A 24,613-nucleotide genomic window follows, 5' to 3' on the forward strand; every position below is an offset into this window, starting at 1 on the left:
TCACTCCCACCCCCCACCATCCCACCCACATCCCCCACAACCCACCCCTCACCACCCCCACACCCACCCCCACCCCCACATCCACCCCCACCCCCCGCAATCCAACCCTCACCACCCCACCCCCACTCCCACTCCCACCCCCACCCACAACCCTACCCCCATCCCCGCAACCCACCCCTCACCACCCCACCCCCACACCCACTCCCACCCCCACCCCCCACAATCCCACCCTTCACCACCCCACCCCCACCCCCCACAATCCCACCCTTCACCACCCCACCCCCACCCCCCACAATCCCACCCCCACCCCCACCCCCCACAATCCCACCCTTCACCACCCCACCCCCACCCCCCACAATCCCACCCTTCACTACCCCACCCCCACCGCAACCATCCACACCCACCCCCACCCCCACCCCCCACAATCCCACCCTTCACCACCCCACCCCCCACCCCCACAATCCCACCCCCACCCCCACCCCCCACAATCCCACCCCCACCCCCACCCCCCACAATCCCACCCTTCACCACCCCACCCCCCCACCCCCACAATCCCACCCCCACCCCCACTCCCCACAATCCCACCCTTCACTACCCCACCCCCACCGCAACCATCCACATCCACCCCCACCCCCACCCCCACCCCCCACAATCCCACCCTTCACCACCCCACCCCCACCCCCCACAATCCCACCCCTCACCACCCCACCCCCACCGCAACCATCCACATCCACCCCCACCCCCACCCCCCACAATCCCACCCCCACCCCCACGCCCCACAATCCCACCCCTCACTACCCCACCCCCACCGCAACCATCCACACCCACCCCCACCCCCACTCCCCACAATCCCACCCCTCACCACCCCACCCCCACCGCAACCATCCACATCCACCCCCACCCCCACCCCCACCCCCCACAATCCCACCCCCACCCCCCACCCCCCACAATCCCACCCCTCACCACCCCACCCCCCACCCCCCACAATCCCACCCTTCACTACCCCACCCCCACCGCAACCATCCACATCCACCCCCACCCCCACCCCCACCCCCCACAATCCCACCCCTCACCACCCCACCCCCACCCCAACCATCCACACCCACCCTCACCCCCACCCCCACCCCCCCACAATCCCACCCCCACCCCCCACCCCCCACAATCCCACCCCTCACCACCCCACCCCCCACCCCCCACAATCCCACCCTTCACTACCCCACCCCCACCGCAACCATCCACATCCACCCCCACCCCCACCCCCACCCCCCACAATCCCACCCTTCACCACCCCACCCCCACCCCCCACAATCCCACCCCTCACCACCCCACGCCCCACCCCCCACAATCCCACCCTTCACTACCCCACCCCCACCGCAACCATCCACACCCACCCCCACCCCCACTCCCCACAATCCCACCCCCACCCCCCACCCCCCACAATCCCACCCCTCACCACCCCACCCCCCACCCCCCACAATCCCACCCTTCACCACCCCACCCCCACCGCAACCATCCACATCCACCCCCACCCCCACCCCCCACAATCCCACCCCCACCCCCACTCCCCACAATCCCACCCTCACCCCCACTCCCCACAATCCCACCCTCATCCCCAACCCCCACAATCCCACCCTCACCCCCACCCCCCACAATCCCACCCCCACCCCACCCCCACCGCAACCATCCACACCCACCCTCACCTCCACTTCCCACTACCTCACCCACCACCGTCCCACCCTGAGTCCCCCACCTCTGGAACATTCACCCTGTTGTGAGATTGAGCTAATTCCCTGGAGCAGCCATGACCCCCTCCAGACAGAGTGGGCAGACTGTGCACCCTCGCAAAAACCTCAACACTCCCCGTTCGTAAGCTATTAGTGAGTTCCTCAACCACCTGAATCATCCTTAACCAGAGATCAGGCAGCACCATAATACCACCCTCCCTCTACCCTGGTGAACACACCCAGTGCCCGGAATGGTGTCAGGAAACTAGCACGCTGGCAATAAGTGGGAATTCCCAACCTCGTCTCCTCCTGTTTGTGCCCAGGCAGAAAATACAGCCCTCTGTCTCTGTCTCTCTCTCTCTTTCTCTCTCTCTCGTTCTGCCTCTCTCTCTCTCTCTCTCTCTCTCTTTCTCCCTCTCTCTCTACCTGGCTCTCTCGATCTCTTTAGGTGAAAGCTTGCTGAGGTGTCAGGCCTATTGGCTGCCAGCTGGAGATCCAGCAAGAGCTCCACCCTCCTTCTTTTCGGGAGAGCCACCAGCCAATCGGGCAGTGGCGAGGTCAGAAGTGGGCATTCCCCTGGGGTCAAGGACCAGGCCTCGGGTAAGTAAAGGGGCAGGGGGAGGGAGGGTGGAGGGGGGGTTGGGGGGGGTGTTGAGGGGGGGGTGGTTGGCGGAGGCTCTGTGGTTGGGAGGGTGCGGGCAGAGGGGTGTAGGGGGGAGAGTCGGCATCAAGGGTAGGAGTTGGCTCTCAGTGGGCAGCCCCCCACTTCCTGATGTGCGGCCCCTCACTCAGACACGGAGGTGACAAGCTGTCCACAGGGCCTAGCGACAGGCCCACCAGGGTTAATAGCAGCAGCCCTTCAGTGATCATCAACTGGCCACTGGAGAGCCTCAACTGACAGCAGCAGGGCAGGAAGGCTGACCGTGCCCCTTCCACCCAGAACCTAACTCTGGCAGAGACAGGAAGGTGGCTGGGTTCTGGTACCCATCTCATCCAGGCACATGTCCTCTCGCCTCCGATCTCAGCAGAACCTCTCTCACCACGTGCTCTGTCTCCCTTTCTCTCTGTCCCTCTCTCTGTCCCTCTCTCTCCCTCCATCTCTCCCTTTCTGTTCCTTTCTCCCTGTCCCTATCCCACTCTCTCTTTGTCTCTCTTTCTTTTTTGCTTGTCTCTCTCCCCCTCTCTCTCTGTCTGTGTGACGGTGTTTCTCACGCTCTGCTCTCGTGACCCAGGCGTGGACTGACTCTTTACTCTGTATATCTGTGACCCTGCGAATAATTGTTATCCAGGAAAGTGGAAACCACACTACACACACCACACCAATTCTGTGAAGAGATTGTTTTTCACAACTGAAGCATTTAATCCCCTTGAAGTTGTGAGGAGAAATGTAAGGAACAATTGTTCTTGGACATCACAGCCTTTAGCTTTTGTTTCATGACATTCACTCCCTCCCAAAGGTGCCAATTTGTAAGGTTCACAAATCCTGAATACTTCATCTAATTGGTTGTTCTTCCTGTGTGAAGCCAGACAATGTGTCAAAGGCTAATCAACTGTGACAGCAGCACAATGTGAACCCTATCCTGATGTTGACAGAACAGCATTCCAACAAAAAAATCATTGGAAAATCATAGAGGGAGCAACACTTGCTGTTCTTACCCCTCTCTCCACTAAAGCCAATTCTAACATCACTTCCACTCTCGCACTCTCCAACCAAACTCTACACCAACCAGAACTGAACCTGACCTCTTCCTGATCAACCTGATAATGGCCAAACCAGTCAGGACATTGACTGGATCTTGCATAGAATTAATATTTTAAACATTGAGAGATGATAACATCCGGTACTAACTCACTCCTGATGTTGTGGAATGATTACTGTGATGTCAGTCTTGCTTAGTACCAGTGCTAATGACATCAACAATAATGGCACTTGCTCCAACTCCTCACTCAAAATAAACGTGTGTAAAAACAGGAAGCAAACTTTTGGCTGACTGTCTAGAAATATTAGCATGTGACTGACTGTTCTGTGAGGTGTGTCCAGAACTCCTGCATATAAATTCCCATCAAACCGAGATTCTCTTGCTCCTGAGAGAAGCCTGTGGAAGGTGAGCACCATTTCCTGATCTCTCTTACTGGTAGACTCTGAGATTTAATGTATATCTGTCATTTTAAAATTGAAAATTGAAAGTGATGGACTGAGCAGTGAAGAAGTGTAGGAGGGAAGATATTGTTTATCAGGAGACAATGGTTAGTGATACTCTTCTTTCAACTTGCCACATCCCTAGCCAAGCTGTTCCAGCACAGCTACAACATTGGCATCTACCCGGCTACGTGGAAAAATTGCCCAGGTATGTCCTGTACACTAAAAGCAGGTCAAATCCAACCCGGCCAATTACCACAACATCAGTCTACTCTCCATCATCAGTAAAGTAATGGAAGGGGTCATCAACAGTGCTATCAAGCGGCACTTACTTAGCAATAACCTGCTCATGACACCCAGTTTGGGTTCTGCCAGGGCCACTCAGCTCCTGACCTCATTACAGCCTTGGTTCAAACATGGACAAAAGAGCTGAACTCCTGAGGTGAGGTGAGGGTGACTGCCCTTGACATCAAGGCAGCATTTGACCGAGTGTGGCATCAAGGAGCCCTAGCAAAACTGGAGTCAATGGGAATCAGGGGGAAAACTCTCCGCTGGTTGGAGTCATACTTAGCACAAAGGAAGATGGTTGTGGATGTTGGAGGTCGGTCATCTCAGCTCTAGGACATCACTGCAGGAGTGCCTCAGGGTAGTGTCCTCGGCCCAACCATCTTCAGCTGCTTCATCAATGACCTTCCTTCCATCATAAGGTCAGAAGTGGGGATGTTCGCTGATGATTGCACAATGTTCAGCAGCATTCACGACTCCTCAGATACTGAAGCAGTCCATGTCCAAATGCAGCAAGACCTGGACAATATCCAGACTTGGGCTGACAAGTGGTAAGGGGGGGTTACCATTGACCAGAAACTGAATTGGGCTAGCCGTATAAATATTGAGGCGACAAGAGCAGGAGCTACAAGGGGGAGCTGATGATGTAGTGGTTTTGTCACTGGGCTAGTGATCCAGAGACCCAGGGTAATGCTCTGGGAACCCGGGTTCGAATTGCAGATGGTGGAATTTGAATTCAATAAAAATCTGGAATTAAAAATCTGATGATGACTATAAAACCATTGTCGATTGTTGTAAAAACCCATCTGGTTCACTAGGGAAGGAAACCTTCTGGCTTACATGTGGTTGACTCTGAAATGGCTGAGTAAGCTACTCAATTGTAAGAAACCACTACCGGAAATGACAACAGCAATCTCAGCCCTGTTAATCCTGCAAAGTCCTCCTTACTAACATCTGGGGGGCTCGAGATCTGTCTCCCAGACTAGTCATGCAACAGCCTGACATAGTCATCCTCACGGAATCATACCTTAGAGATAATGTCCCAGACACCACCATCACCATCCCTGGGTATATCCTGTCCCACCGGCAGGACAGACCCAGCAGAGTTGGCTGCACAGTGGGATACAGTCGGGAGGGAGTTACCCTGGGAGTCCTCGACATCAACTCTGGACCCCATTAAGTCTCACGGCATCAGATCAAACATGAACACCACTTTGAGGAAGCACTGAGGTGGCAAGGGTGCAGTAAGTTCTCTGGGTGGGGGATTTCAGTGGTTTGGTAGCTGGCTGAATCCTAAAGGACATAGCTGCTAGGCTGGGTCTGTGGCAGGTGGTGAGGTGCAACACGAGGGGAAAATCACGCTTGAGCTCATCCTCACCAACCTGCCTGCTGCAGATCTATCTGTCTATGACAGTATCGGTAGGAGTGACCACCGCACAGTCATTGTGGAGACAAAGTCCCACCTTCACATTGAGGATACCCTCCATCGTGTTGTGTGGCACTTCCACCGTGCTAAATGGGATACATTTCAAACAGATCTAGCAACTAAAGACTGGGCATCCATGAGGTGCTGTGGGGCATCAGCAGCAGCAGAATTGCACTTGAACACAATCTGTAACCTCATGGCCCGACATATCCCCCACTCTACCATTACCATCAAGCCTGGGGATCAATCCTGGTTCAATGAAGAGAGCAGGAGGGCATGTCAGGAGTAGCACCAGGCTTACCTAAAAATGAGGTGTCAACCTGGTGAAGCTATAACACAGGGCTATTTGTGTGCCAAACACCATAAGCAGCAAGTGATAGACAGAGCTAAGCAATCCCACAACCAACGGATCAGATGTAAGCTCTGCAGTCCTGCCACATCCAGTCGTGAATGGTGGTGAACAATTAAACAACTCTCTGGAGGAGGAGGCTCCACAAATATCCCCATCCTCAATGATGGAGGAGCCCAGCACATCAGTGCAAAAGATAAGATTGAAGCATTTGCTACAATCTTCAGCCAGAAATGCCGAGTGGATCCATCTTCAGCTAATTTGATTCACTCCATGATATCAAAAAATGGCTGAAGACACTGGATTCTGCAAAGCTATGGGCCCTGACAATATTCCAGCAATAGTACTGAAGACTTCCTTCCATCAGAAGGTCAGAAGTGGGGATGTTCGCTGATGATTGCACAATGTTCAGCACCATTTGTGACTCCTCAGATACTGAAGCAGTCCATGTCCAAATGCAGCAAGACCTGGACAATATCCAGGCTTGAGCTGACAAGAGGCAAGTAACATTCACACCACACAAATGCCAGGCAATGACCATCTCCAGCAAGAGAGAATCCAACCATCGCCCCTTGATGTTCAATGGCATTACTATCACTGAATCCCCCACCATCAACATCCTGAGGGTTACCATTGACCAGAAACTGAACTGGGCTAGCCATATAAATACTGTGGCTACAAGAGCAGGTCAGAGACTAGGAATTGTGCGACAAGTAACTCACCTCCTGACTCCCCAAAGCCTGTCCACCATCTACAAGGCACAAGTCAGGAGTGTGATGGAATACTCCCCACTTGCCTGGATGAGTGCAGCTCCCACAACACTCAAGAAGCTTGACACCGTCCAGGACAAAGCAGCCCCGCTTGATTGGCACCACGTCCACAAACATTCACTCCCTCCACCACTGACGCACAGTAGCAGCAGTGTGTGTACCATCTACAAGATGCACTGCAGGAATTCACCAAGGCTGCTTCGACAGCACCTTCCAAACCCACGACCACTACCATCTAGAAGGGCAAGGGCAGCAGATAGGTGGAAGAACCACCAGAATCACAGAATCACAGAGTCATACAGTGCAGAAGAGGCCCTTCGGCCCATTGAGTCTGCACCGACACGTGAGAAACACCTGACCTACCTACCTAATCCCATTTACCAGCACTTGGCCCATAGCCTTGAATGTTATGATGTGCCAAGTGCTCATCCAGGTACTTTTTAAAGGATGTGAGGCAACCCGCCTCCACCACCCTCCCAGGCAGCGCATTCCAGACCGTCACCACCCTCTGGGTAAAAAGGTTCTCCTCTCATCCCCTCTAAACCTCCTGCCCCTCACCTTGAACTTATGCCCCCTTCAACTAAGGGGAACAGCTGCTCCCTATCCACCCTGTCCATGACCCTCATAATCTTGTACCTCGATCAGGTCACCCCTCAGTCTTCTCTGCTCCAACGAAAACAACCCAAGTCTATCCAACCTCTCTTCATAACTTAAATGTTTCATCCCAGGCAACATCCTGGTGAATCTCCTCTGCACCCCCTCCAGTGCAATCACATCCTTCCTATAATGTGGCAACCAGAACTGCACACAGTACTCCAGCTGTGGCCTCACCAAGGTTCTATACAACTCCAACATGACCTCTCTACTTTTGTAATCTATGCCTCGATTGATAAAGGCAAGTGTCCCATATGCCTTTTTCACCATCCCAGTAACATGCCCCTCCACCTTCAGAAATCTATGGACACACGCCAAAGTCCCTTTGTTCCTCAGAACTTCCTAGTGTCATGCCGTTCATTGAATACTTCCTTGTCAAATTACTCCTTCCAAAGTGTATCACCTCACACTTTTCAGGGTTAAATTCCATCTGCCACTTATCTGCCCATTTGACCATCCCGTCCAAATCTTCCTGTAGCCCAAGACACTCAACCTCACTGTTAATCACCCGGCCAATCTTTGTGTTATCTGCAAACTTACTAATCCTACCCCCCACAGAGTCATCTATGTAGTTTATAAAAATGACAAATAATAGGGGACCCAGCACAGATCCCTGTGGTACACCACTGGACACTTGTTTCCAGTCACTAAAGCATCCTTCTGTCATCACCCTCTGTCTCCTACAACTAAGCCAATTTTGAATCCACCTTTTCAAATTACTCTGTATCCCATGTGCATTTGCCTTCTTTATAAATCTCCCATGTGGGACCTTGTCAAAGGCTTTGCTGAAATCCATATAAACTACATCAGCTGCACTACCCTCATCTGGTCACCTCCTCAAAAAATTCAATCAAATCTGTTAGGCATGACCTCCCTCTGACAAAGCCATGCTGACTATCCCTGATCAAACTTTGCCTCCAAGTGGAGATAGATTCTCTCCCTCAGAATTTTGTCCAATAGTTTCCCTACCACTGACGTGAGACTCACTGGCCTGTAGTTCCCTGGCTTATCTCTACAACCCTTCTTAAATAGCGGAACCACATTAGCTGTTCTCCAGTCCTCTGGCACCTCCCCCGTGGCCAGAAAGGAATTAAAAATTTGGATCAGAGCCCCTGTGATCTCCTCCCTTGCCTCCCTCAGCAGTCTGGGACACAAATCATCCGGACCTGGAGATTTGTCCACTTTTAAGCCTGCCAACACCTCCAATACCTTGTCACTCCCTATATCAATTTGCTCAAGAACCTCACAGTGTCTCTCCCCGAGTTCCATACCTTCATCCTCATTCTCCTGGGTGAAGACGGATGTGAAGTATTCATTCAACACTCTAGCGATGTCCTCTGGCTCCACCCATAGATTGTCCACTTGGTCCCTAATGGGCCCTACTCTTTCCCTGGTTATCCTCTGCCCATTGATATACTTATAGAATATCTGGGGATTTTCCCTACTTTTACCAGCCAGAGCTTTCTGATATCCCCTCTTTGCTCTCCTAATTGCTTTCTTAAGCTCCACCCTGCACTGTCTGTACTCCACTAATGCCTCTGCTGATTTGCTTCCCTTGTACCTGCTAAAAGCCTCTCTTTTCCTTCTCATCTTATCCTGAATATCTCCGGTCATTCATGGTTCTCTGGGCTTGTTACTCCTTCCTATCACCCTAGAGGGAACGTGTTGAGCCTGTACCCTCCCAATTTCCTTTTTGAACACCCCCCACTGTTCCTCTGTAGATTTCCCCACAAGTAGCTGTTCCCAGTCTCCCTTGGCCAGATCCCGCCTTATTTTACTAAAATCCATTCTCCCCCAATCCAAAACACGTGGAATTCCCTTCTAAGTCACTCACCATCCTGACCTGGAAATATATCACTGTTCCTTCACTGTCACTGGGTCAAAATCCTGGAACCCCCTCCCTAACAGCGCTGTGGATGTACCTACACCACATGGACTGCAGCGGCTCAAGAAGGCAGCTCACCCCCACCTTCTGGAGGATAATTAGGGATGGTCAATAAATGCTGGCCTGGCCACCAGTAGACACTTTGTCAGATCACACCCGTCCCTCTGAAACTCTGATTCTGAACATCTTCCATTTTGTCAGCTCCCTATCTATTTTCAAAAGCCTCCCAAAGACCTACTCGAGTTGCCAGCTGTTGCTCCCTATTCTCCCTCTCTCCCCTCACTCTCTACCTCTGCTGCCCTCTCCTTTCTTCTCTTTCCTTCCTAAGGTCATAAGAATGAGGAGCAGGAGTTGGTCATTCAGCCCCTCTTCTCTGCCATTCAACAAGATCATGACTGATCTGATTGTGGCCTTAACTCTACTTACCCTTGACTCCCTTGTTCATCAAAACTGCCTAACTCAGCTTGAATATATTCAATGACCCAACCTCCACTGCTAAGATATTTCCAAAGACTAACCACCCCCTGAGAGAAGAAACTCCTTCTCATCTCTATCTCCTACGGGAGTCTCCTTGGCCTGAATTTACAGGCTGATGGGGGCTCAGCTCGTCACAGGGAGGGAGTCCCAATCAGACTGGCTGGCAGCTCTCCAGTCCCCCCGGCGAGGGGGGCTCTGCAGGGAGCTGCCTGGAAGAGGGGGAGAGGTAGGTGGCAGGTGCCCCCAGGGTAGGGAGGGCAGGGAAGGCCTGGGGTTCGGGGAGAGGGGGCAATCAGGGAACCAGAGGGTAGGCCAGAATCGGGACGGAGGTCCGGAGGTCACTGGGCCTTAAGGGGAGGGTGGCCCCAGTCAAAAGGGGCCTCTAAGGAGGCGCAATCCCCCCTCCCACATCCCACCCGAGTTCAAACTCTGTTCATTTTCGAGTTTGCCCCCATGATCTGTCATCTGCCCGCCAGCCAAAATATTGAGGCTGGGCGGGTAAAGGCCATTAGGTGGCCACTCAAGGGCCTTAATTTTGTCAAGAACAGGCTTCCCCTCTGAGGCCCCGCCCTCCCCAGCATAAAATCGTCACCAGGTTGGGGGGGGAGGCAGCCTGGAATGAATCCCAGCCACACAATTTAACACTCTCCCCTTGCCTCAGACCCTGCAGCGGAGGGGGGAGGTGGGGAGGGGAGGGGAGGGGAGGGGAGGGGTGGGATGTTGTGGTGTGGGGTGGGGTGGGGTGGGGTGGGTTTGTGTTGGGTGGGGTGGGATGGGGCAGGGTGGGGTGGGATGGGGTGGGGTGGGATGTTGTGGTGTGGGGTGGGGTGGGTTTGTGTTGGGTGGGGTGGGATGGGGCAGGGTGGGGTGGGATGGGGTGGGGTGGGATGGTGTGGGGTGGGGTGGGTGGGTTTGTGTTGGGTGGGGTGGGATGGGGCAGGGTGGGGTGGGATGGGGTGGGGTGGGATGGTGTGGGGTGGGGTGGGTGGGTTTGTGTTGGGTGGGGTGGGATGGGGGTGGGATGGGGTGGATTCGGTTTGGGTTGTGTGGTGTGGGATGGGGTTGTGTTGAGGTGGGGTGGGGTGGGGTGTGATTGGATGGCGTGAGATAGGGTGGGGTGAGATGGGGTGAGATGGTGTGGGGTGGGGGTGAGATGGTGTGGGGTGGGGTGGGGTGGGTTTGTGTTGGGTGGGGTGGGATGGGGCAGGGTGGGGTGGGATGGGGTGGGGTGGGATGGTGTGGGGTGGGGTGGGTGGGTTTGTGTTGGGTGGGGTGGGATGGGGGTGGGATGGGGTGGATTCGGTTTGGGTTGTGTGGTGTGGGATGGGGTTGTGTTGAGGTGGGGTGGGGTGGGGTGTGATTGGATGGCGTGAGATAGGGTGGGGTGAGATGGGGTGAGATGGTGTGGGGTGGGGGTGAGATGGTGTGGGGTGGGGTGGGGTGGGTTTGTGTTGGGTGGGGTGGGATGGGGTGGGGTGGGATGTTGTGGTGTGGGGTGGGGTGGGGTGGGTTTGTGTTGGGTGGGGTGGGATGGGGTGGGGTGGGATGTTGTGGTGTGGGGTGGGGTGGGGTGGGTTTGTGTTGGGTGGGGTGGGATGGGGTGGGGTGGGATGGGGTGGGGTGGGATGTTGTGGTGTGGGGTGGGGTGGGTGGGTTTGTGTTGGGTGGGGTGGGATGGGGGTGGGATGGAGTGGATTCGGTTTGGGTTGTGTGGTGTGGGATGGGGTTGTGTTGAGGTGGGGTGGGGTGGTGTGTGATTGGATGGCGTGAGATAGGGTGGGGTGAGATGGGGTGAGATGGTGTGGGGTGGGGGTGAGATGGTGTGGGGTGGGGTGGGGTGGGTTTGTGTTGGGTGGGGTGGGATGGGGCAGGGTGGGGTGAGATGGGGTGGGGTGGGATGGTGTGGGGTGGGGTGGGGTGGGTTTGTGTTGGGTGGGGTGGGATGGGGTGGGTTTGTGTTGGGTGGGGTGGGATGGGGCAGGGTGGGGTGAGATGGGGTGGGGTGGGATGTTGTGGTGTGGGGTGGGGTGGGGTGGGTTTGTGTTGGGTGGGGTGGGATGGGGTGGGGTGGGATGTTGTGGTGTGGGGTGGGGTGGGTGGGTTTGTGTTGGGTGGGGTGGGATGGGGGTGGGATGGGGTGGATTCGGTTTGGGTTGTGTGGTGTGGGATGGGGTTGTGTTGAGGTGGGGCGGGGTGGGGTGTGATTGGATGGCGTGAGATAGGGTGGGGTGAGATGGGGTGAGATGGTGTGGGGTGGGGTGGGGTGGGGTGGGGTGGGGTGGGGTGGGGTGGGGTGGGGTGGGGTGGGGTGGGGTGGGGTGGGTGGGATGTTGTGGTGTGGGGTGGGGTGGGGTGGGGTGGGGTGGGGTGGGTTTGTGTTGGGTGGGGTGGGATGGGGTGGGGTGGGATGTTGTGGTGTGGGGTGGGGTGGGGTGGGTTTGTGTTGTGTGGTGTGGGATGGGGTTGTGTTGAGGTGGGGTGGGGTGGTGTGTGATTGGATGGCGTGAGATAGGGTGGGGTGAGATGGGGTGAGATGGTGTGGGGTGGGGTGGGGTGGGTTTGTGTTGGGTGGGGTGGGATGGGGTGGGGTGGGATGGGGCAGGGTGGGGTGGGATGGGGTGGGGTGGGATGTTGTGGTGTGGGGTGGGGTGGGTGGGTTTGTGTTGGGTGGGGTGGGATGGGGGTGGGATGGGGTGGATTCGGTTTGGGTTGTGTGGTGTGGGATGGGGTTGTGTTGAGGTGGGGTGGGGTGGGGTGTGATTGGATGGCGTGAGATAGGGTGGGGTGAGATGGGGTGAGATGGTGTGGGGTGGGGTGGGGTGGGTTTGTGTTGGGTGGGGTGGGATGGGGTGGGGTGGGATGTTGTGGTGTGGGGTGGGGTGGGTGGGTTTGTGTTGGGTGGGGTGGGATGGGGGTGGGATGGGGTGGATTCGGTTTGGGTTGTGTGGTGTGGGATGGGGTTGTGTTGAGGTGGGGTGGGGTGGGGTGGGTTTGTGTTGTGTGGTGTCGGATGTTGTGGTGTGGGGTGGGGTGGGGTGGGTTTGTGTTGGGTGGGGTGGGATGGGGTGGGGTGGGATGTTGTGGTGTGGGGTGGGGTGGGTGGGTTTGTGTTGGGTGGGGTGGGATGGGGCAGGGTGGGGTGGGATGGGGTGGGGTGGGATGTTGTGGTGTGGGGTGGGGTGGGTGGGTTTGTGTTGGGTGGGGTGGGATGGGGGTGGGATGGGGTGGATTCGGTTTGGGTTGTGTGGTGTGGGATGGGGTTGTGTTGAGGTGGGGTGGGGTGGGGTGTGATTGGATGGCGTGAGATAGGGTGGGGTGAGATGGGGTGAGATGGTGTGGGGTGGGGTGGGGTGGGTTTGTGTTGGGTGGGGTGGGATGGGACTTGGTTTGGACTTGGTTTTTGGTAAATGAAGCTGGGTCAGTGGAAGGGGTATCAGTGGGAAAACACTTTCCTGGTGGTGATCGTTTATGTGGTGAGATTTAGAGCAGTTTAGGATGCTGCCTCTGGCATGTCTTCCTTTTTCCTGAACTGAGGGACCCCCCCACCCTGCACCCCCCCCCCACCCCAAATCACGGTCGTTGACAGGGCCCTCAACCGTGTCTGGCCCATCTCCAGCGCATCTGCCCTCACGCCTTCTCCTCTCTCCCAGAAACATGATAGGGTCCCCCTTGTCCTCACTTATCACCCCACCAGCCTCCACATTCAAAGGATCATCCTCCGCCATTTCCGCCAACTCCAGCATGATGCCACCACCAAACACATCTTCCCTTCACCCCCCCTATCGGCATTCCGTAGGGATCGCTCCCTCTGGGACACCCTGGTCCACTCCTCCATCACCCCCTACTCCTCAACCCCCTCCTATGGCACCACCCCATGCCCACGCAAAAGATGCAACACCTGCCCCTTCACTTCCTCCCTCCTCACCGTCCAAGGACCCAAACAATCCTTTCAAGTGAAGCAGCATTTCACTTGCATTTCCCCCAACTTAGTCTACTGCATTCTTTGCTCCCAATGCGGTCTCCTCTACATTGGAGAGACCAAACGTAAACTGGGCGACCGCTTTGCAGAACACCTGCGGTCTGTCCGCAAGAATGACCCCAACCTCTCTGTCGCTTTCCATTTTAACACTCCATCCTGCTCTCATACCCACATGTCCATCCTTGGAGGAACAGCACCTCATCTCCTAATTAGGAAGTTTACAGTCTTCTGAACTTAACATTGAGTTCAACAACTTCAGGCCATGAACTCTCCTCCATCTTGACCCTTTTTTTAATCCAATGGTTTTCCACATCACCCCCAACACCTTCCCCCCACCCCCCGCCCCCCCCCGAAACAGGGACGTCTGTCGTCCATTCTTTTGTTTTGCTTTGACAGAGTACCGACCCTTGTTCTGCTATTAACATATCTTACCTTTATGCCACCATCAGCACCTTCTTTAGTCTTTAACATTACCATTAACACTCCCTTTGTCCTGTGTCCATGACATCTTTGTCAATTTCTCCTGAGCTCCCTCCTATCCCTGACCTTCTATCTTGCTCCACCCCCTCGTAAACAGTGTAAAATCCATCACATTTCTACTTCTCTTTAGCTCTGAAGAAGAGTCATATGGACTCGAAACGTTAACTCTGTTTCTCTCCCCACAGATGCTGTTAGACCTGCTGAGTGTTTCCAGCATTTTCTGTTTTTATTTCAGGTTTCCAGCATCCGCAGTATTTTGCTCCTATATTAAGGAAAAGGTGAAGCCTATTAAAGGCCAAAATACGTGGTTTCTGGGGGCAGAAGTTGTGGGAGTGGTTCTTAGTGAATACATTGTGCTGGTCTTCAGCAAAGAGAGGGCTGATGTAGTTAAGGAGGGGGGGTATGAAATACTGGATGGAATGGATGTCGGGAGAGAGGAAACATTGAGGGGTTTAGCATCCTGGGAAGTAGATAAATCATCACACCCGGATGAAGTTAAGAGGAAGAAGGAAGGAAGCCATGAAATCTCTCAGCCTCATCTTCCAATCCTCTCTGACACAGGTCTGGTGTCCAGAGCTGGAGAACACCCAACACTGTTTAAAAAGGTAGGAAGTGATAGCCTCATGGGCCAGTTAGCTTAACCTCTGTGGTGGGAAAATTATTGAAAAATACTCTGAGAGAGAGAGACAGCATAAATCAGCATTTCAAAAAGCTTGGATTCATCAAGGACGATTAAGGTGGATTTTCTAAAGGAAAATTTTGTCCGATGAGTTTTTTTGTGTGTGGAGATAATAAGGATGGTTGATGAGGATATTGCATTTGACGCTCGACATGAATTTTAACAGGTTTTGACACATAACAAATTGGTCAGTAAATTAAAAGCTCGTGGGATTCAAGGGAAAATAGCAAGTTAGGTCCAAAATTAACTCAGAGGCAGGGCACGGAGTGGTAATCAATGTCTGTTTTTGTGACTGGGAGGTTGCTTACAATGGGATTCCGCAGGGTTCCATACCATTGCTGTTCATGGGCTATATCAATAATTTAGACCTAAATGGAAGGGACATGATTACAAAGGTTGCAGATATGAAAGTTGTCCACGTGGTAGATAGCGAGGAGGATTGCTGTAGACTGCAGGAAGGTATCAATGGACTGGTCAGGTGGGCAGAAAAGTGGCAAATGGAATTCAACCCAGAGAAGTGTGAGGTGATGTGTTTGGGGAGGTCAAACAAGGCAAAGGATTAGAGAATAAATGGTAGGATAGTGAGATGTGTAGAGGAACAGAGTGAATGCCCACGGATCCCTGAAGGTAACAGGACAGGTTTATAAGGTGGTTGAGAAGGTGTACAGGGTATTTTTCTTTATTGGTCAAGGCCTACAGAATAAGAGCAGGGAGGTTATGCTAGTGCTAGGACTGAAAAAATAAACTAGCTAGACCACAGATAGAGGACTGAGTGCAGTGCTGGTCACTGCATTACAGGAAAGATGCGATCATACTGGAGAGGGTACAGAGGAGATTTATTGAAATGCTGACAGGAATGGAGAATTTTTGGTGTGAGGAAATAGGCTGGGATTGTTTTCTTGTAAATGGGAGGAGGCTTATCCACCCGTTAACTTCTCATTCCTGCTTTAGCAGGATCACTATCACAGACTAATGTCTGTATTCTGCCAACATTTATATGGGCAGCTCCAGATAACCAAGCATGACCTGCAGAGATGGTAGCCCTGATAATAAAAGCTTTTAAGTGGAAATAATCTACGATGGGTCCTGAAGACTTCCGGTGATGGGGCTGTGACTATTTCCTTTGGCACCTTGCTCCATGGTGGGATTATTCTCGGGAAGAAAGATTGTTGATGCCCTGTCTTGGAAACAAATGGCCTTTGTAGTTTGTGTGGATGGTGACCTCGTGTTTTGTCATTGCTGAGGGCACTGAGTCCTTGTTTCTGTCAATTCCCTCCAGTCCTTTCCCTATTTGATAGAAGATAGTCAGTTTGCTTTTCCCTTGTTGCTGCAGTGATTCCCATTCTGGATCCCATCTGATCCAGGGTGTGGGGCTGGTGTATTTCCCACACTGATTCATGGAGCATTGTGCAGCACAGCTTTGAATCGCTTCAGTGTTATTTATATCTCTCGCCATATAAAGATCCCACACACAGCTTGCACTCTCCAGGGTTGGATGAACAAATATTTTGGATCTGTGGTCATGCTGTCCAAAGTCTCTCTGTTCCTTTACACTTCTCATCATTCCACCATTTATTATGTAATCCTTTGCCTTGTTTCACCTCCCCAAATATCTCACCTCACACTTGTGCCGAGTGAATTCCACTTGTCACTTTTCTGCCCACCTGACTGGTCCATTGATACCTTGCTGAGGAGATGATTCAGTGGAGCTGTACGAAGTGATGAGGGACCTAAATAGCACGGATACCAAAGGAGAGGTCAATAATCAGGCGTATGGGTTTAAAGTAATGTGGGGAAAGGATTTGAAGGGAGTTAAGGAGAATTTTTTTCATTTAGAGGGTGGTGGGGAGTCTGGAATCCACCTGCCTTGGAGGGAGTGTACGGGGGATGGAATATAAAAGTCAGGAAGTCTTCCTACAACTGTACAGGGCTTTGGGGAAACCGCACCTGGAATACTGTGCACAGTTTTGGTCTCCTTACTTAGGGAGGGACAGACTTGCAATGGAGCAGTTCTGAGAAGCTTCATTCAACTGATTCCTAGGATGAAGGGATTTTCTTATGAAGAGAGGTTGAGCAGGTTGAGCCTAGTCTCACTGGAGTTTAGAAGAATGAGAGATGATCTTATTGAAACATATAAGATTCTGAGCGGGCCTTGACAGGGTGGGTGCGGAGAGGTTCTTTCCCTTCATGGGGCATCTAGAACAAGAGTCAACAACACAGTCAAAAATAAGGGGTCTCCCATTTAAGATGGAGATGAGGAGGAATATTTTCTCTCTGAACGTTGTTAATCTTTGCAATTCTCTTCCCCAGTGAGCCGTGAAGGCTGGGTCATTGAATATATGCAAGACTGAGTTGGACAGATTTTTGATTGACAAGGGAGTCAAGGGTTATGGGGGACAGACAGTGGAGTTATGGCCACAATCAGATCAGCCATGATCTTATTGAATAGTGAAGCAGGCTTGGTGCATCAAATGGCCTATTTTTTATGATCTTATGCCTAATAGGGTGGGAGAGGCAGAAACCCTTATCACATTTCAAAAGCTAGTATCTGTTCCTGAAGTGCCATAACCTTCAGGGTTAGGAAGTGATGGAAACTGGGATTAGGTTGAATACTTCCCTTTTATCCAGCACAGAAATGGCCTTCATCTGTGCTGTAACTTTCTATGGCTCTACGAAAGCTAATGTTTTCTCTACCCGATTTGTAAGGCGCCTCAAATTTAACATCCCAGCCTCTGCGCAGGAACGTCCCTTACTTCAACGAACAGAAAATGAAACAATGGAACAGAAGATTTTGGGTTGGGTAACATACAGGAGGTCACTCTGTAAAACAACTGGGCACAGCAGGAGTGATGGCAGCTGCTCAACATCGCTTCTGTTTCTTGTCTCTGCAGGATGAAGATTATCGCTTTGATTGTGTTGGCAGCTTGCTCTAGTGTGGGGACCCTGGCATGTGGTAAGAGAAAAACCTTCATCATTCAGAATCAGTTTAAAGCTGTACTGAGCGTCTGATCCACGTATCACTCTGATACATGTAAGAACATAAGAAATTGGAGCAGGAATAGCCCATAGACCTCTGAGCTCTTATCACCATTCAATATGATCATGGCTGACCTGGGTCTTTAACTCCACTTCCCTGCCCACTCCCAATGTCCCTTGACGCCCTGAGAAAAATCTGTCTCTCCCAGCCTTAAACGTATTTAATGATGGCGCCTCTCCAACCTTCAGGGTTAGAAAATTTCCAGAGATTCACAACCCTTTGAGAAAAGTAATTTCTCCTCATCTCAGTCCTAAATGATTGGCCCCTTATCCTGAGACTGTGTCCCCTGTGTTTTAGATTCTCCGACAGTGGAAACAATCTCTCAGCGTCCACCCTATCAAACCACTTCAGAATTCTGTGGGTTTCAATGAGATCTCCTCTCATTCTTCTAAACTCCAGAGAATATAGACCCAATTTACTCAGTCTCTCGTGGGACAACCTCCTCGTCCCGGGGACCAATTTAGTGAACCTTCGCTGTACCGCCTCCAATGAGAGTATATCCTTCCTTAAATGTGGAGACCAAAACTGCACACAGTGTTCCAGATGTGGTCTTAAAACCTGTACAATTTTAGCAAGACTGCTTTATTTGTGCACTCTAATCCCCTTACAGTAAGCACCAACATTTCACTTGCTTTTCGAATTGCTCGCTGTGCCTACATGTTAACTTTCTGCATCCTTTGTGCAAGTGCATCCCTCTGGGCAATAACATTAACACATTTCACACCTTTTAAAAGCATTCTGCTTTTCTGTTCCTATGACCAAAGTGAATAACCTCATGGTCTCCCCCCACCCACATCATATTCCATCTGTCACCTTGTTGCCCACCAACGTCACCTTGTCCATATCACTCTGCAGCCACTTTGTGTCCTCCTCACAGCCTGAGTTCCCACCTAGCTTTATATCATCAGCAAACTTGGATATATGACTCTCTGTCTCTTTGTCTAATATAGATTGTAAAAAGCTGAGGCCTCAGCACTTATCCAAGTGGCAGCCTCATTGCTGACAACTCGAAAATGCTCCTTTTTAAATTCTTTCATGGATGTGGGCATCATCTCTAATTGGAACCATAGAACCATAGAAACGTTACCGCACAGAAGGAGGCCATTCAGCCCATCTTGTCCATGCCAGCCCGAGGACACCCAGGTGCCCTTTCTAATCTCACCTTCCTGCACCCGGCCCATAGCCCTGCAGCTTACAGCACTCAAGGTGCAGATCCAGGTACTTTTTAAAAGAGTTTAGAGTTTCTGCCTCTACCACCAACTTGGGCAGTGAATTCCAGACACCCAGTACCCTCTGCGTAAAAAAGTTCTTCCTCATGTCCCCCCTACACCTACTGCTACTTATCTTGAATCTATGTCCCCTGGTTCTAGAATTCTGCACCAAGGGAAACAATTTGATCCTGTCCACTCTATATAATTGCCCTTGAACTGAGTGGCTCGCTAACCCATTTCAGAGCGGCATTTAAGAGTCAACCCGCATTGCTGTGGGTCTGGAGTCACCTGTAGGCCAGACCAGGTAAGGACAGCAGATTTCCCTCCCTGAAGGACATTAGATGGGTTTTTACAACAATCGATGATAGTTTGATGGTCACCATTGCTGAGATTAGCTTTATGTTCCAGATTTATTAATTGAATTTAAATTCCACCAGCTGCTGTGGTGGGATTCGAACCCATGGCCAGAACCTTTAGCCCAGCGGGTGGGTGTGCACCCAACCCGACCGAGCGTGAAGTGACGCGTGATGACATCAGCCAAGTGTGCCAATGTTAACACACAGTCGCACAAGCTGGGGTTGGCAGTGCGCCTGCCGACAGTTAAAAGGCCCATTAAGGCCATTGAATTATCAATTGTTTGTAATTTTTCCCTGCCCGTCTAACCTCGTGGCTGGAGGGCAGGCGACAAGGTCAACTGACATTTGCATTTTTTTGGAAACCTCATTAATGGGCGGGATGAGGTTTCCAAATGCAAATACCAATGAAATAAAAACTTTAATTTTTAATTAAAAACAAGCCCCTGCTCGTGTGACAGAGTCACCTGAAGGGACATGTTTGATTACATTTTTCTGCTTTTTAAAGAATTTTATTCATTCACAGGATGTGGGCGTCGCTGGCTGGGCCCAGCGTTTATTGCCCATCCCTAGTTGCCCTTGAGAAGGTGGTGGTGAGCTGCCTTCTTGAGCCGCTGCAGTCCATGTGGTGTAGGTACACCCACAGTGCTGTTAGGGAGGGAGTTCCAGGATTTTGACCCAGTGACAGTGAAGGAATGGTGATATATTTCCAAGTCAGGATGGTGAATGATATGGAGGGGAACTTCCAGGTGGTGGTGTTCCCATCTATCTGCTGCCCTTGTCCTGCTAGATGGTCATAGTCATGTGTTTGGAAGGTGCTGTCTAATGAGCCTTGGTGAATCCCTGCAGTGCATTTTGTAGATGGTACACACACTGCTGCCACTGTGTGTCGGTGATGGAGGGAGTGAATGTTTGTGGATGTGGTGCCACTGAAGTGGGGCTACTTTGTCCTGGATGGTGTCGAGCTTCTTGAGTGTTGTGGGAGCTGCACTCATCCAGGGAAGTGGGGAGTATTCCATCACACTCCTGACTTGTGCTTCGTAGATGGTGGACAGGCTTTGGGGAGTCACGAGGTGAGTTACTCATCACACGATTTCTAGCCTCTGACCTGCTCTTGTAACCATAGTATTTCTATGGCTAGTCCAGTTCAGCGTCCGGTCCATTGTAATGCCCAGGATGTTGATATTGGGGGATTCAGTGATGGTAATGCCATAGAATGGTTGGATTCTCTCTTTTTGGAGATGGTCATTGCCTGGCACTTGTGCAGCGTGAATGTTACTTGCCACTTGTCAGCCCAAACCTGGATATTGTCCAGGTCTTGCTGCATTTGGACATGGACTGCTTAAGTATCTGAGGAGTCGCGAATGGTGCTGAACATTGTGCAATCATCAGCGAACATCCCCACCTCTGACCTTATGATGGAAGGAAGATCATTGATGAAGCAGCTGAAGATGGTTGGGCTGAGGTCACTACCCTGAGGAACTCCCGCAGTGATGTCCTGGAGCTGAGATGATTGACCTCCAACAACCACAACCATCTTCCTTTGTGCTGGGTATGACTCCAACCAGCGGAGAGTTTTCCCTCTGACTCCCACTTACTCCAGTTTTGCTCGGGCTCCTTGATGCCACACTTGGTCAAATGCTGCCTTGATGTCAAGGGCAGTCACTCTCACCTCACCTCAGGAGTTCAGCTCTTTTGTCCATGTTTGACCCAAGGCTGTAATGAGGTCAGGAGCTGAATGGACCCGGCAGAACCCAAACTGGGTGTCAGCGCGCATACCAGTTTAATAATTTTTTCAATACATTCTTCACCTCCCTGAAGTGCCTCAGGGGAATTACTCAGTGCTCTTCCGTGCGCATGTGCAAAGCTCACGCTAGGGTTGCTCCTCCTCCTCCTCCTCCCCTCGCCCGCACAGGCAGCGCTCAGCATATCACACTGGACGGGCCTTAATTAGCGGAGCGCAGTCGATCGCGGGCAGCAGTTGGCTTCCTGACCGCTCCTGCTTGCAGATCCCGCACACCAAGGGCAAAGTCCTGCCCCATGTCTCCAGAGCGTTAGCGTGTCCCCTCTGGATTGCTCGTCCAGTGACGTTACCACCACACTACACCAGCACCCCCCTGCTCCTTATCCCTACGCTGCTCTCTTTCTGTTAACTAATCCTCTACCCATGAGAATATATCACCCACAGCTCCATGAGCCTTTATCTTGTCTGTTAACCTTTTGTCTGACCCCTTTTGGAAATCTAAGTATTCTGCATTCCTCTTCATTTATCCTACTAGTTACAACCTCAAGAAGTAATGCATTTGTGATTCAGGACTTTCCTTTCGTAAAGCCATGTAGACTTTGTCTGGCTGTGTGCTTTTCTAAATGCTTTATTAAGATTTCTTCCAGCACTTTCCCAATGACTGATGTTGGGCTAACTGAGCTGTGGTTCCTAGTTTCTCTCTCCCTCCTTTCTCAAGACGGTGGTGAGACCATCCTAGACTCAAGAGAATTGCAGAAAATCATAACCACCCCATCCACCATCTCCGCAATTATCTCTCTTAGAACCTAGAATGCAGACGATCAGGTCCTGGGGATTTGTCAGGGTTTAGTCCCTTAAGTTTTCCCAGTACCTTTATTCTGATAATATTAATTATCCTAAGTTTGTCACTCTCTTTATCCTTTTGGTAACCCTCTTTTTCTGGCAGCTATCTTGTGTCTTCTCCTGTGAAGACAGATACAAAATATTTGTTCAATACCCCCATCATTTCCTCATTCCCCATGGTAATTTCTCCTGTCTCTGCCCGTAAGGGATCAGCGACTATTTTAGTTACCAGGGCACTGGTGCAGAGTGAAATTACTGTGGGTTTGGTGCAGAAGGGAGTTCAGTGAGGAGGGGAGTCAGGTGCTCTTTCCTTTCTCTATCTTTCTCAGTCTGCAGGAGAGCAGGAGTTGAAAAGCTGCATGTGAGGCTTGAGTTTTGAAAACATCTATGAGTGATATGACAGGAGAAACATAAGTTCATTGGTTGGTGAGAAAGTGCTGTTAGGGAGGGTCATCAAGTAGCTGAAAATTAGAAAAACTCATTCTTTTTAAAGAAGATATCTAGATTTCAGTAAGAAACACAAGCAATAGGGAAGTAAAGTTAAGTCAAGGCCAGGTAAAATAAAGCAGTGGAAGTAAACCAAAGTAAAATAAAGTTAACATAAGGGAAGTAAATTGAAGCAGGACAACTCATGCAGAATGTGTGTCCTGTAATATGTGGGAAGTCATGAATGCTAACCGTATCCTAGACGACCACATGTGCAGGAAGCGCTGACACCTGCAGAAACTTGAGCTCCGGGTTTCAGAGCTTGGGCGGCGGCTGGAGTCACTGTGGTGCATCCGTGAGGCTGACAGCTATGTGAATACATGGACAGCACGTTCAGAGAGGTGGTCACACTGCAGCTTAAAGGCTTGAAGAGAGAGAGGGAATGAGTGACCACCAAGCAGCCCAGGAGAAGTAGGCAGCTAGTGCAGGCGTCCCAATCACAAATCATTTTTCCATTTTGAATACTGGCAAGGGCATTGGTCCCTCAGAGAAGTGCAGTCAGAGCCAAATTTGTGGCACCACAGGCAGCTCTGCTGTACAGGAGGGGAGAAAGAAGAGGGGAAGAGCAGTAGTGATAGGGGATTCAATAGTAAGGGGAACAGACAGGCGTTTCTGCGGCTACAAAAGAAACTCCAGGATGGTATGTTGCCTCCCTGGTGCCAGGGTCAAGGACGTTATGGAGCAGCTGCAGGATATTCTTCTGGGGGAGGATGATCAACCAGAGGTCATGGTCCACATTGGTACCAATGACTTAGGTAGGAAAGGGGATGAGGTCCTGAAAGCATGCTTTAGGGAGCGAGGAAGGAGATTGAAAAGCAAGACATCGAAAGCAGTAATCTCAGGATTACTCCCAGTCCCACATGCAAGTGAATATAGAAAAAGGAGAATTGAGTGAATAAACACGTGGCTGGAAAGCTGGTATAGGAGGGAGGGAGATCTCTGAGGTATTAGGACCAGTCCTGGGGAAGGTGGGACCTGTATGAGCCAGACGGTCTACACCTGAATAGGGCTGGGATGAATATCGTCACAGGGAAATGTGCTAGTGTGGTTGGGGGTGGGGGGGCGGTGTAAAGTAGATTGGCAGGGGGCTGGGGACCTGAGGGAATATTGAGAGCGGGGAACAGGAGTTGGAGAATTAGTGGGTGACTCTGAAAGACAGAAGCAGCACAGGTTAAAAAGTGTGCAGCACATGGAATTTGGCAGTGTTAGAAGGTCTATATGCAAATACAAGGAGCATAGTAAATAAAGCTGGTGAGCCGAGGGCACAGATAGACACATGGCAGCTGGATATCATCACTATAACAGAAACTTGGCTTATCGAGAGGCAAAAATGGCAGCTCAACATCCCTGGATAGAGTTTGCAGACAGGATAGGGAGGAGGATTAAAAGGTGGGGGTGTAGCATTATTGGTTAAAGAATCAATTACAGCTGTGAGGAGGGATCAGATACTATATGAAGCATCAAATGAGGCCACATGGGTTAAACTCAGAAATAAAAAAGGGGCAGCCACACGGGTAGGAGGGTATTATAGACCCCCAAATAGTGAGAGGGAGTTAGAAGAGCAAATATGTCAGCAGATTTCTGAATGCAAAAACAATAGGGCAGTAATCGTTGGGGACTCCAACTCCTAATGTCCATTGGGATACGAACAGTGTGAAGGGCACAGAGGGTGCAAAATTCTTGAACTGCATTCAAGAGAATTTTTTTATCCAGCATGTGACAAACCCAACGAGAGGTGGCGCAATTCTAGATTTAGTCTTAGGAAATGAAGCTGGGCAAGTGGATGAAGGAGCAACGGGGGGATCATATTGGAGATAGCGACCATGATAGAGTTAGATTTACCCGTGCGACTTTACCTTCTGTACCAGTCTGCCATGAGGGACCTTGTCAAAGGCCTTACTGAAATCCGTGTGTATGACATCCACTGCCCTTCCATCGTCGATCCATGATCTTTGTCACTTCCTCGAAAAACTCGATCAAGTTAGTGAGACACGACATCCCCTTCACAAAACCATGCTGCCTCTCACTAATACGCCCATTTGCTTCCAAATGGTAGTAAATCTTGTCACGAAGAATCTTCTCCAATAATTT

At 51.3% G+C, this 24,613-nt stretch overlaps 1 protein-coding gene across 1 annotated transcript in view; it reads left to right on the forward strand.

The window, feature by feature from the left end:
* LOC121275763 (fucolectin-like) overlaps positions 1-24,613 on the forward strand; it is a 46,874-nt gene that overhangs the window by 4,646 nt on the left and 17,615 nt on the right. The window contains exons 2-3 of the mRNA XM_041183363.1: positions 2,196-2,324; positions 17,740-17,801. Of these exons, the coding sequence (XP_041039297.1) occupies positions 2,196-2,324; positions 17,740-17,801 (191 nt within the window). The remainder of the gene's footprint in view (positions 1-2,195; positions 2,325-17,739; positions 17,802-24,613) is intronic.

The sequence above is a fragment of the Carcharodon carcharias genome, chromosome 3 (genome assembly GCF_017639515.1).
Source record: "Carcharodon carcharias isolate sCarCar2 chromosome 3, sCarCar2.pri, whole genome shotgun sequence".
NCBI classification, from domain to species: Eukaryota; Metazoa; Chordata; class Chondrichthyes; order Lamniformes; family Lamnidae; genus Carcharodon; species Carcharodon carcharias.